A 14,652-nucleotide genomic window follows, 5' to 3' on the forward strand; every position below is an offset into this window, starting at 1 on the left:
TGAGGACTTCCTTTCCTTCCCCAGAGACCAGCACAGCAACTGTTCAATTAGATGGACCTTAAACCTTTCTGTTTAAGATATAGGCATTAGGGCTAGGAGCTGTGTCTCTCCCCACCAACCCACCCTGAGGCCATGCTAATTTATTCTATTCTATTCATAGTGTGCTTGGAGATCTATGCAAATTGTACTGAACAGGTGGTTAGAGATGGGCGTGGGAGGTTCAGCAAGGAAAGAGTCTTTCTGATCTGGTAACAGGGTGGATGGCAGGCACTTCACCAAGACTAGCGCAGCAAGAGATGCAAATTGGTGACACGCAGTGTGGAGCTCAGTTTTGACCATGTTGAGCTTGAGGAATCTGTGAGACGTCCAAGTGTCAGTTTCAGTGACATGACAGTGGCAGAAGCCAGGCTCCAGTGAGAAGAGGAACGAGGGGAAGATGAAAGGAGAACGGAGTCTGGGTCCAGCAGGCTGAGCACCTGAGCTGTCTTCGGTTCTTCCCTCTTCCCTCATATCCACACCATTATTGTGGCTTTCAGAACTCCTGTTCACAAGTTCTCATTTCTCCCATTTCTCCTCTGTTTTCCACTCCAAGCCCGCAAATAGCCACGTTACTGTAATACTTGCCTGACCAGTCTCCCTGCCTCGCCTCTCCACCTTCTTCCAAGCTATCTCACTAAATATTATCCAGATAATGTTACTTTTCTGATCAAAACTTTTAATATCTCAGTGTCTAAGACTCTGCAAAGCACTATTTGAATCTAACTTTTATTCTTATCTCCATTTCCAACTGGTCCACATACTCCTCCCTACAGGTGCCTGGGGACTGTCTACCTCCATCTTAGATGGCCTTCTCATCAAAGCCTAGCCCAAGAAGCAGCACCTCCAAGAAGCCTTTCCGTTTCAATGAGATCTTGCCCTCTTTGAACCTCTGTTGCACTTTCTGTGTCTTCTTATCTCAATGAATGTCCTAATAAATAGATATAAGTTCCTTAAAGGCAGAAATCATAAATCACTCTCTTTATATCTACCCCTTATGGTTTCTGGTCATAAGGTAAATCTAGAGAAGTCCGATGTTCAAAAATTTGGAACATTATGAGATTTTCCAACTAATTAAGTAATGATAGTGTTGATGAGAAGTTACAAGAGAAAATTATTTCTAAAAGTATCATAACACAGTTCAAAAGTTAGCAATTTAACTAATTTAAATTACTTTAAAGGGAATACACATGATTTTGGATGGGAGAGTGACAGAAAAAACACTTGTTTTGTTTGTTTGTCTTTCTGGCTTAACCCACAGTAAAGGAGAATTACACCTGCATTTTTTCCTCTAAGGAGAACTAGAGGAATCAGCAGAAGAAGACTAGGTATGTACTGGTTTCTCTTCGCTGCCATAAATTACTGGTTGAGAGTTTTTAACCAAAGCAGTAGTTAGCTGGCACTCAGCATAATGTTTGCATCCCCTCATGCTTTTAAAAAGCTTTAATTACAACTGTATGATCAAAAACCACTCACTTGACTAAACAATCCTTTCTTCTAACATTTGCATAATCATCTTTCTGACTTTCCAAGATAACTACCTACCCAACTGCCCTCTCATTTTCTCCCTATTTCCCTCCAGTCACACCCATTTTGTTGCTAAGAAACAAAATAAATATAACCTCCTGGAAGTAACTTTACAATGGATACTATATTAATACTTACTTATACTGGAGAAATAGGAAGAAAGAAGAGAAAACTTATCTCTGTTATACCCTAGGTTCTTTACATTTGTTATTTAATCTTTACAAGAGCCTTAGAAGGCAGTTATTACTATGCCCATTTACAAATGGTTAACGGAAACTCACTTATGTAACTTGCCTAAGCTAGACAAGTGGTAGAATCAAGGTTTGCACCAAGTTTGCCTAATTTCAAAGTCAGTTTTATTACCATTCCCCTTCTTTATATCTCTATTTCATGGCTTCGTTTAAAAATTCTGCACAGATGAGGGCTTCCCTGGTGGCGCAGTGGTTGAGAGTCCGCCTGCCGATGCAGGGGACACGGGTTCATGCCCCGGTCCAGGAAGATCCCACATGCCGCGAGCAGCTAGGCCCGTGAGCCATGGCTGCTGAGCCTGCGCGTCCGGAGCCTGTGCTCCTCAATCGGAGTGGTCACAACAGTGAGAGGCCCGAGTACCGCAAAAAAAAAAAAAAAAAAAAAAATTCTGCACAGATGAAATGTTCTACAAATTAAAATTTTACAATAAAGCTTTAAACATGTCTTTAAATATATTATTTCCTAGGATTTTTTTCCCAAAGGATTATAACTGAAGTAATTTTTCCTTCAGAAAAATAAATAAGACTTTTATGTTAAATAATAAAAGTTAAAAATAAAAGGGACTTCCCTGGTGGCACAGTGGTTAAGAATCCACCTGCCAATGCAGGGGACACGGGTTCATGCCCTGGTCAGGGAAGATCTCACATGCTGCGGAGCAACTAAGCCCATGTACCACAACTACTGAGCCCGCGTGCCACAACTACTGAAGCCTGCGTGCCTAGAGCCTGTGGTCTGCAACAAGAGAAGCCACCGCAATGAGAAGCCTGTGCACTGCAACGAAGAGTAGCCCTGGCTCGCAGCAACTACAGAGAAAGCCTGCGCGCAGCAATGAAGACCCAACTCAGCCAAAATTTAAATACATAAATTTATATAGAATAACTGCGCACTTTCAAGAGGGAAAGTTCAGGGAAGAATTTAAAAATGCAAAATACACCCTGATGAAGCCATATTCAAATTGCTACAGACTATCAAACAAGATGTACTAATTTGAGCCTTCAAGTTCATTTTCAGCAATCTTTATCCCTACCGAATTGAAGAAAAAGACACAGAAGAGAAATACTTCTCTTCCATGTCTGTTGATGGATTTGTTGGTTGACTGTTTTGGTATCTTTTCCTGTCAGTGTCATATTGAGCAAAAAGTCTTAAAAACGTATTTTTTTAAATTGCTGAATCCTTAGTTACTCATGGGATGCATACACAGAAGCCTGCTGAAGAACAAAGTCTTCAAACTTTAATACAGTAATAATTTAGCAAATATAGTCAACAGGCTTATAAACTTGGGAGGGAAAAATAAAAGATGATATTCTAACTTAGGACAGGCAACCATATATACAAGTCAGTATCCAAATGAATGTTCCTATCTAGTGACCCGTGAACCTATTTAGCCTCCTTTTTCTCTTTTACTTTTATTCTAACCTATAGGGTCTACGAAGCACATAGAAAATAATTTAGGCATAATATTTATTACAGAATACCAACAGGTGAGTGTGAAAACAGAGACACTGTTGCTTACAAGTGAAAGAGTCAAAGAGTTACCCCTACTGAATTACTATCCTGTCTTATCAAACTTTATTAGGAGACTATAGTCACTAAGTCCTAGCTATAAGAAAGTGGGGAAGGAAATAGTCTTTGAACTGACCTGGGTTTGTTATGCAAGTCACATAAACCCTCAAAACCATAAATTAATCATCTGAAAAATGGGTATATTAACTCCTTTCTCAATGGACTGACAGAAGGATTAAATGTATATGTGAAAAGACTTGCACAGGGCTTCCCTGGTGGCACAGTGGTTGAGAGTCTGCCTGCCGATACAGGGGACACGGGTTCGTGCCCCGGTCCGGGAGGATCCCACATGCCGCGGAGCGGCTGGGCCCATGAGCCATGGCTGCTGAGCCTGCGCGTCCGGAGCCTGTGTTCCAAAACGGGAGAGGCCACGACAGTGAGAGGCCCGCGTACCGCAAAAAAAAAAAAAAAAAAGACTTGCACAAAAGAGATGTCAATGCCTGCTTGTCCTCATCCCCTTTCCTAAGCAGCACTTCTAATTTTAATGATGAGGGAGAGGGAGGATTAATCAGACAGTCCTTCTGGAAGAGAATTAAAAAATGAAACTAAAACCAACACAAACGATCAAACAAACGAACAGTAAAACCTATATTGCAGAAAACACATTCAAAAAGTATGTGAAATACCGGGGGAAAAAGGAACCTGAGGTGGGATAATGTGCAACTCCAATTAAATGAAAAGGTAATCGAACTAAATGTCTTTTAATTCACACGAATTGAAACATCCCAGATAGAGAACTGAAAACTTGGATTTAAAAAAAGTACTTTTTAGTATCTTGCCTCTGTGCTAATAGTGAAAGAAAGAGCAGAGGTGAGCTCATTAAAGTTAACAGCAACAGGATTTTAAGCAATCCATTAAAATGAAACAAATGATGGCTAATAGCTTCAGTCTGGTACCACAGCTACTTCTTTTCTTTTTGTAACTCAATGTGCCTATTAAACTATTCCAGTCTGTCATTCATTAGTAGTAGTTACCGGACCTCTGACAATTTTTCTGCTGTTTGAAGGATGAGGAAGAAGGGGGAGGCGGAGAGTACATCAATATTTTTCAAAACTCAATCCTTCTAGATCTTTCACTTCCAATCATAACAAGTTATACACTAAATGAAATTTAAGGAACCAAAGTAAATAAGTAAATAAACCCACAGATATGCCACTACTGATCATGTAAAAAACAAGGAAGATTAGAAAAGTTATATATATTCTCTGTGATTCTGAAAGGATTAATTTTAAAATATAAAATAAGGACAAGTATATAAAGTATTTTTTCATGATTAAGTTCTGTTTGAATATCCAGCTGACCTACCTTTCACCTTGAAGTCGGCAGGGTAGTACAAGTCACTTTGCTAACCTGGCATAGTTTAAGATAACTCCAGTGAAGAAAGTCCAATTTCCTGATTCTCTCAGCCAAAACAAGCAAACTGAAGTTAGTCTGATCTAATAGCAAACTTTAGGGAACTTATCCATTTACAGCTAAAAAACCAGAACAAGAACCAGAATTTAAGGGAACTTAGAAATCACTCATGACCTCATTTTATAGTCAAGAAAATTAAGGCCCAGAAGTTTAGCACCTTACCCCAATTCATACAGTAAGTCAGTAGCAAGTTTATCTACGTTATGCAAAGAATTAATGAAATAAAATGAAATAGTTAAAAATCTTATTCATAGACTCCAACTCTAATATAGTTCATAGAGTTATTTGACATCAAAGCTTCAGAAAGTAGTCTTCTTCTATTATTAGTTGAAATAATGTAATTGTTAAAATGATCCACTTTGACGTGGATCAAAAGCATAGGCAAAAAGCACTTGATATTTAAAAACAAGCACACTACTATTTGCCTGTTCTCCCAAGAGGAAAAATAATTTCAAATAGAATTTTTCATTGTCCAGTTGTAGCACTCTTAGAATCAGTGCCAGTTTCAGGGGGAAAAAAATATTTTCCAATCTTTTCCAATGATAAAAGAAATCAAAATGAAATCTTCCACACCTCTATATTCATTAGATACTAGAATATAGTGAGTCAAGTCTTATTTTTTTAGGATATCAATGAGAGAGCATATGTTTGCTTTATTACATACCCCCAAATAAGACAAGATTGAAAAAAAAAGTTCCAAAATAACCTTACGTAAGCAAGTATCTTTATCTTACCTTTTCTTATCTAAACCTTATTTTAGGATTTTGAGGTTGGGCTTAAACAAGAGGTCAATTAAATATATATATATAATGAACAAATATATAACAATAATACTTAATACAAAAAAAATTCACAAAACAAAATTTCAAAAACAAAGATGGGGGACTTCCCTGGTGGCACAGCGGTTAAGAATCTGCCTGCCAATGCAGGCGACACGAGTTCGAGCCCTGATCCGGGAAGATCTCACATGCCACAGAGCAACTAAGCCCGTGCGCAACAACTACTGAGCCTGCGCTCTAGAGCCCATAAGCCACAACTACTGAGCCCACGTGCCACAACTACTGAAGCCTGCACACCTAGAGGCCATACTCTGCAATAAGAGAAGCTACTGCAATGAGAAGCCCGTGCACTGCAACAAAGAGTAGCCCCTGCTCACCGCAACTAGAAAAAGCCCACGCACAGCAACAAAGACCCAACGCAGCCAAAAATAAATAATTAATTAATTAACTAGTTAATTTTTAAAAGATGGGTTTCCTCTGTCATAGTCTCCTGCTGGGGGTTCTTGGGTGGAGATCAGCAGAAGTGGTAATCGTCCAGTATTTCTACCGCACTAGAAGAAAAAGGCAGTGCCGTGGCTATCAAGACTGGGGTGAGGCTTGGTCTGCTCTTCCTTCTAGCCCCTTTCCAATAATGAAACCACCTCTCTCCCAAATCCTGCTGTAGAGCTGGCCAAGCAGCTATAACTCTTCAAGGCTTTCTCACAACTTTCTACAGGCCCAGGAAAATTTAAAGTCGATTACAAATATTGCAGTGACGCATGGGTCCTACAAGTACTGTCTCATCTCCACTCACTTCCTGCTATCTCTCTGACCTCACTTCTGACCTTGCTGCATTCACCCCCTCTGCTCCAGGCCCACTGGCCTCCTGACAGGACCACTGCACCAGCTCTTCCCTCTGCCTGGGACTCGTGACCCAGATATCCAATAACCTTCTCACTGAGGCTCTCCCGACCACTCTATTTTATTTTATTTATTTTTTTTGCAGTACGCGGGCCTCTCACTGTTGCGGCCTCTCCCGTTGCGGAGCACAGTCTCCAGACGCGCAGGCTCAGCGACCATGGCTCACGGGCCCAGCTTCTCCGCGGCATGTGGGATCTTCCCGGCCCAGGGCACGAACCCGTGTCCCCTGCATAAGCAGGCGGACTCTCAACCACTGCGCCACCAGGGAAGCCCCTGACCACTCTATTTTAAATTGCAATTTCCTACCCCTGCATTCCCTATGTCCCTTACATGCTTTATTTTTCCCCAAGGCACTTACCACCTCCATGTGATACACTATACATTTTTACTTACTTGTTTGTTTATTTATTTATTTATGGCTGTGCCGCGGCTTGTGGGATCTTAGTTCCCTGACGGGATCCAACCTGGGCCTCAGTAGTGAAAGCACCTAACCACTGGACAGACAGGGAATTCCCATTACTTAACTTGTTTATTGTCTGCCTCTGCTCACTAAAAGGTCAGCACCAAGGAGGCAGGGATTTTGTTTGTTTTGCTCACTGCTGAATATCTCCAGCATCTACAACAGTGCCTGGCACATAGCAGTAGCTCCAAAAGCATTTGTGGAATAAATAAATGATGCCAAGTTTGAGAAATAATGCTGGTGCCCATCAAATATTTATTAGACACTAAAAGCACAAAACTATACAAGATGCCAAATACAAATAGTGCAAAAAACAAGGTCTTTGCTTTCAAGGAGTCTAGTTGGTGAAACACAGAGTAATTAGTTAATTACATAGGCAGTATTAGGTATGACTATTAACCAGTTAGGTTTATTTGTATATGATTCATGGAATCTGCCTTGTCATGCCTGGTTATACCTAGTGTACAATTAAACGCTGAGTCGAATGGTATAAACTTGTCATAAGAGTTTAGAGGGGAAAAAAATGAATAAGTTGCAATAGTAAGAAAAGACCATGGGTAGATGATGAGGTTTGATATGGGATTTGTGGAGGTGGAGGTATGTATTGGCAGTGAAAAGGTGGGTGGGCATTCCAGATGAAGCAAATTTCATGAGAGGACAAAAAAGGCATGTGAGGGACAGTAAGAAACCTACCTTAAATGGAAAAATGGTATTCGCTGACGAGTAGTGATGATCTGGGGAGGACAATTTTTCTTTTTTTAAACTTTTGGCTGCACCAGGCGGCATATATCCCTGACTAGGGATCGAACTATCGCTCCCTGAACTGGGAGCACAGAGTCTTAACCATTGGACTGCCAGGGAAGTCCTAGCGGGAGGACAATCTGATGGTGCCTGGGTCACAGAGAGCCTAATCCTCTGAGCAAAGGACTCCAGTCTGGAAGGAATCTCACAGCACGTGCTATTGGTGCCCAGCTTGGGTCCTGTGGAACCCTTCGACTGGTTTGGTACATCCAGTCCCAAAGGTGCTCCCTGCATTGCTAATGGTTCATACCAGCAACTTTCTGTGGAAGTAACAGAAGCTACCTCCTAGACCTCTTCTGCACTCCTGCACACACACATATTTCCAGGACAGCTGGTGGTCAATAAGTAACGAATGAAGGGGAGAGGGGACAAAAGCCCAGTTCCCTTGCCTCAAGGCAAGACAGACTCTATGGTACAATTTTGTTCCAAAGTTCCCTCCTGGGTCAAGCTGAGGCTAGACATCCAATGAAACCAAACCCTTCCTCATCTCAGTTTCTTCTTCTTCCCAATCCCACTTGACTTATTCCCTTTTAAGTAACATGTGAAAGAACTCTCTTGATACATCATTTGCACATGAATGCCATCTCAGATTCTGTTTCTAGGGAAACTGGACTAAGACAAGTCTGTAAAGGAAAATACCTAGATATTCATGAAGAAAACAGTTACACAGAGAAAATACTGTTGTGGGTCACTCAGTTTGGAAGAAGAATGCTCAGCAGTTTGGCTGGTGACAGATGGAATAAAGAGGGTAAGGTGACTGGAGGCCAATTAAGGGTGCTGTTGTTCAAACTCAGAAATAAGTGGAAGAAAAAATATTTGCTCTGATATAAGAAAGAGAGAACTTAAGAAGGAAATGGCTTTGTAGAATTTTTTTTTTTTTTTTTTGCGTTACGCAGGCCTCTCAATGTTGTGGCCTCTCCCGTTGCGGAGCACAGGCTCCGGACGCGCAGGCTCAGCGGCCATGGCTCACGGGCCTAGCCGCTCCGCGGCATGTGGGATCTTCCCGGACCGGGGCACGAACCCGTGTCCCCTGCATCGGCAGGCGGACTCTCAACCACTGCGCCACCAGGGAAGCCCGGAAATGGCTTTGGTATAGGGAAGAATTGATGATAACTCTTCAAAGTTTTATTTCTTCCATAAAAAACAAAAAGTCTTTCTTCAGTAGTACTGTCAATGTTATACCATGAATTCTCTTAAATGCAAATCTCTTTTAGGCTGACATTACCTAACACAAGAAATGTTCAAAACCTTAAGGAGAATAACAATGAATAACAACAGGACTCTAAAATTCTCTCTCATAGTTTGAGTCTCTGAATATCCATATTCAGAAATACGAAGATAAGATTAAGTAGTATCTCCAAATGTTTATAACAAGTTGGTTTGTTAGATTTTGTATTCAAGTAGCTTAAAAGAATCTGTATTAGAGTCAGTAGCAGATTACTTAAATTGCAAATTCATCCAAACAGGGTAACATCTGGTTTTCATCTACTCTTACGGAACCAGAAGTGCTGTCAATAGAAAATAAGATACTGAGTCCTAGGTTGTAAAATAGGGAGCACAATGTGAAAACAAGTAGGCTACTATGAAAGAAATGATACACAGCCCAGAAGAAAAGATTATACCCTACATAAACTTTCACTTTAGAATTTGAGAAACAGCCCAACATCATCTGTATTTGTTTTGCTTTGTTGATATCTCAGACAAGTTAAGCTTCTTAACTTCTTGGTTCCCTTTCAAAATTCATACTTAGCAAAAAATGCCTATCAGTAAAAATGACTATTTTCACTTAATTAGTAACAATTTTTGTGTTACATGTCTAAATATATAGAACAGAAAGGATACTATCGAAACAGGACTTTTTAGCAAGGTTATTTTTTCTCATTGATTACTTTTCTATGCATTAAAATGTATAGCTAATAGCTTTCAAATTTTAAATACACATGACCTTTGATTCAACAGTTCCACTGAAAGCAATTTCACACACACACACACACTCCCCCAAAAGAGAACTGGTCAGAAAGTCATGCTACAACAAAGTAAATCTATAAGTCTAAGTTTTTCTAAATTTTTCCTATTCAGTTTTACGACCAAATTGATACTCTTCCAGACAAGTAGATATAATTTGCCCTGTATATATCCTTTAAATACTCCCAGGAGAGACTCCAAGAAAAAAAAGGTTTCTTAGCTAAAAGTGTTAGGAAGGTATGGCATGTTGTTCCCCTCTTAAAGATTTATAATAAAGACAACAATTTATGGAAGCCTATGAGATGTTTTTGGGGAAAATGGCGTTTTCCAAATTTTATAGACCAGAGAACACTTATGTAATTATCAAAAGCAAGCCTTGCTTAAAACCCTCCATGACCACCTGGTAAATGATAGCTACTTCCTTATAAACCTAAAGGTTCAGAGCCATCATTCAATCACCCTCCCTCTATCCCCTCTTTCTCCTCCCTTCCCCTCAACCCAAGACACTGCAGTGGTTCTAACTTCATATTTCATAATAATCATAGAAAACGTATTTATATATAATTCTTGGTCCTTACTTCTAGATATTCTGATTCCTATCACAACTTTTTTTTTTTTTTTTTTACCGGTACGCGGGCCTCTCACTGTTGTGGCCTCTCCTGTTGCGGAGCACAGGCTCCAGACGCGCAGGCTCAATGGCCATGGCTCATGGGCCCAGCCGCTCCGCGGCACGTGGGATCCTCGCAGACCGGGGCACGAACCCATGTCCCCTGCATCGGCAGGCGGGACTCTCAACCACTGCGCCACCAGGGAAGCTCTATCACTATTTTTAACAAGCAATCCAGGTGATCTCAATACAGTTCAAATGTTGGGATGCTGAAAAGATCTGATATAGTACAATCAATGAGATGATTATTTTAAAATTGAAGCCAAACTGATTTCAGAAAATTTGGACTTCAAATGAGTATATTAAAATTCTGTTTTTCTACCCAGGGAAAGAAAGGGAAAAGGACATACTAAGAAAAGCCAAATCATATCTTAAAAGAATACTCCTAATATACTGCCCAGAATATTAAGGCTAAGAGTTTTACCCGTAACAAGAATTCTTAGGCTGCACTCCATTGAGAAATTTCAGGAATTCTTAAACTCTCTGAAACTGCACACACAATCTTTATGCGTATGTGAATACATGCCTTATAATCCAAAGCTTTCACCAATTCTCATACTGCTCAATTACCCAATTTAAAAGCCATTCTATTTTTTATTTATCCACCTGAAACAATGGCAACAGAAACTGCTTCTTAGTTAACACCATGAATCAGACACACGAAAACACATTCCTCAGTGTTGTCTTCTCTCTCAGAGCCAAACAAAAAGCAATTTACCTTTGCAGAGTCATATTCAAAGAGCCTGTACAACCCTTAATCTTGTTCTGGGCTTCAAGATGAGTCATGCCATGTGCACTTATTCCATCAATGCTGAGAACCACATCACCTATTCTTACGTTTGCCTGGGATGCTTTGCCACCATCTTTTAGCTGTAAAAAATATATTTCATTAGAATTGTCACTCTTTAAAAATAAACACAGATGAAAATTATACTTTTGTTATATCAAAAGAGAAGAACATTAATATACTATTAGACAAAGTAATACAAATTATCTTGCTTAACAGGTAAAGTTAAAATTCAAATGACTTTCATACTTATTTCCTTAAATTCTTATTTGTTTTCTAAAAACTGAACTAATTGTCTGAGAAAAGGTCCCTGATAAGTTCTCCATTTCTTTACTGTATAACAGTAGTGTGTGATTGTTACAAATAAGGAAGAGAAGTAGGCAAGGCAACTACATTTTAGCAGAAAAAAAAAAGAAAGTAATATGAATAGGGTATTTAATACTCTTTTAGAAATAACTTTTAAAACTCTTTAAACAGCTGTATTTTTGTTTGAGCACAAAGAGTAATACAGATGGAGGATCTACTGAACTATCCTTCCTGTTGAGTCCAATTCATATCCAGCATTTGAGGGACTGAATTCTTTAAGATCACAGGCCCAAATATCTTTTACGCTGGCTGTGCTTCCTGCTCCAGGCATTTAGAACGAGGGGACGAAAACCAGTTGTGTCTGAGACTGTCAGACTCCTTTGTGTACCACGATCTTTAATCCCCAATCTTTTTTCCCTTTTTACAAAATTTTCTACATGTTTACATTTAGTTTGATCTCCTTCAAACTTCATGTGTATCTATTTCATTGCTCCAAAAGGAGCAAACAAATATAAAATGACAGTAAAATGAAAGATGATACAATTTTAATAGATATTCAGAAACATGGAACAAGTACAAATCAAAAGGAACCATTCTAATTAAAATGACAAGCTTTTCAGTAAGTACAAGCAAATCACAATGAATACTGGGCTGTTGGAAGACAGGTGAGACTAGGCCCAAAAAAGAAAGAAAGAAAACAACCACTATTTCTCTAATACTTAAAAGTGTAGATTTTATGCAGGGATGATGAAAAACATCTGGAAAAGGATAGTGGTAATGACTGCACAACACTGAAAATGTACTTGATGCAATTAATGAATTGTGCAATTAAAAATGGTTAAAATGTCTAATTTTTTTTTTTTTTTTTGCTGTACGCCGGCCTCTCACTGCCACGGCCTCTCCGGTTGCAGAGCACAGGCTCCGGACACGCAGGCCCAGCGGCCATGGCTCACGGGCCCAGCCTTTCCGCAGCATGTGGGATCCTCCCAGACAGGGGCATGAACCCGTGTCCCCTGCATCGGCAGACGGACCCTCAACCACTGCGCCACCAGGGAAGCCCAAAATGTCAAATTTTTATATTTTACCACAATTTTTTAAAAACTAACAAAAACTAAATATTTTAGAGAACATTTTACTAAAATTACTTTTTGATTAAAAGAAAAACATCCCTCAGCAAACTGAACAAAGGCTGAGTGCTAGAATTCATAATCTGGAAGCAAAGCAATAAATACAACTGGATATTGTATGCTCAGATAGGTTTTGATTACCATCAGTTGTCAAATCCTTTCCTTAAAAATAATAAGCAAGGCAGATCAATCCTAGTGTACAAGAACAACTCTTTGGATCTAAAATCAAGAAAACAGTATTGACTGCTAGATCCATCCAGGCAGCACCCATGTCTGCGCTTCTCCCCAACTACCCTTAAGCTAGAAGTGTGCCTGACACTATAGACCTTCATAATATATACTGAATGAACGGATGCCACGTATTTAACACTGGCAAAATCTATGGTTTGTTTTAAAGTGCAAAACTAGGAAGAACTAAAATTTTAAATAATTTGAAATTTATCTCTTTTAACACATAACTATCAAATGATGGACATAGTTCTTGAAATTAGTAAGAAAAAATATCTATTTGAGCAAGAATATGTAAAATCTAACAGACACAAAGTGTAAAATAAAAGATTTCAAACCTTTCAAATGAAATATTCTCTATTATATACATAGTACATAGAGTTGACCCTTGAGCAACGTGAGTTTGAACTGCATGGGTCCACTTACATGCAGATTTTTTTCAACAGTGAATGCTATAGTACTACATGATATGCATGTTTATATACGGAGGAACCAAACTATATGTATGGAGGACAGACTATAAATTACAGGCGGATTTTCAACTTCGCAGAGGGCCAGTGCCTCTAATCTCCAAGTGTTCAAGGGTCAAGTGTAGTGACTCCGTTTTCATCTTTGTACTAATGTGAACAAACAAAACAACTCCTCTCAGCTGCCCAGATATTTAAAGGTAAGAAAAATTAATGCAATGTTGACAATAAAGAAATAAATTTCCAGAGTAATAAAATAGATTAAAATTTAATGCATCTCAAACTTATCAACATAGCTATATTACACACATGTGTATGTATATACATACATATAGACACACTTTTCATTATATATTATATGACTGATGAAGTAATACCAAAATTCAATGAAAATTAAATAAAGTTAATCTGAATTCCAGGATCACTGGATCAAGAAGAAAAAAATTAAGATAGAACTTTATTAAGTATATTTTAAAATACTGTATAGACAGATATATTTATTAAAATATTAAAGTAATGTATGCGTGTGGTGGAAGAAAAAAGTCTTTAAAAATAATTATATCTACATTAAATATTATGGTTTTACTGTATTAAATAACAGGTTTACTGTATTAAACAGTCCTGTATTAAATAACAGGACTTCCCTGGTGGTGCAGTGGTTAAGAATCCACCTGCCAGTGCAGGGGACACGGGTTTGAGCCCGGTCCGGGAAGATCCCACACGCCACGGAGCAACCAAGCCTGTGCACAACAACTACTGAGCCTGCTCTCTGGAGCCCGTGAACCACAACTACTGAGCCCGCGTGCCACAACTACTGAAGCCCGTGCGCCACAACTACTGAGCCTGTGCTCTAGAGCCCACGAGCCACAACCACTGAGCCCATGTCCCACAACGACTGAAGCCCACGCACCTAGAGCCTGTGCTCTGCAACAAGAGAAGCCACCGCAATGAGAAGTCCACGCACTGCCACGAAGAGTTGCCCCCGCTCATCACAACTAGAGAAAGCCCGCCTGCAGCAACGAAGACCCAACGCAGCCAAAAAATAAAAATTAATTAATTAATAATAGGTGTGGACTGTCTTAATAATTAGTATTTCTTTTTTTATTAATATAAATATTAAAGAAATAATTTAATTTAATAACAAATACTAACTGTTCGTCTCTCCTGCACAGAACTAAATTGTTCAAACTGTGAAGGACATTTACAAAGAAAACAACTCCTAAAGCTAGCAATGCCACCCATTTTCCATGGGACTTACTTGTAGGGTTTTATAAAGATTATGTGAGATAACAGCTTAATAAATGTTAGCTATTATTATTATTATTCTCCTGACCTCAGATTACTAATCCAAGAAATGTGGAGGTTGTACTGGATGAG

At 39.2% G+C, this 14,652-nt stretch overlaps 1 protein-coding gene across 4 annotated transcripts in view; it reads right to left on the reverse strand.

Moving 5' to 3' along the window:
* PDLIM5 (PDZ and LIM domain 5) overlaps positions 1-14,652 on the reverse strand; it is a 206,988-nt gene that overhangs the window by 129,429 nt on the left and 62,907 nt on the right. For all 4 annotated transcript variants that reach the window (XM_024736150.1, XM_024736149.1, XM_024736153.1 and 1 more), the window contains exon 3: positions 11,079-11,230. In XM_024736150.1, coding sequence (XP_024591918.1) covers positions 11,079-11,230 — 152 coding nt within the window. The remainder of the gene's footprint in view (positions 1-11,078; positions 11,231-14,652) is intronic.

Source organism: Neophocaena asiaeorientalis, unplaced genomic scaffold (assembly GCF_003031525.2).
Source record: "Neophocaena asiaeorientalis asiaeorientalis breed wild unplaced genomic scaffold, Neophocaena_asiaeorientalis_V1.1 scaffold7, whole genome shotgun sequence".
NCBI lineage: Eukaryota > Metazoa > Chordata > Mammalia > Artiodactyla > Phocoenidae > Neophocaena > Neophocaena asiaeorientalis.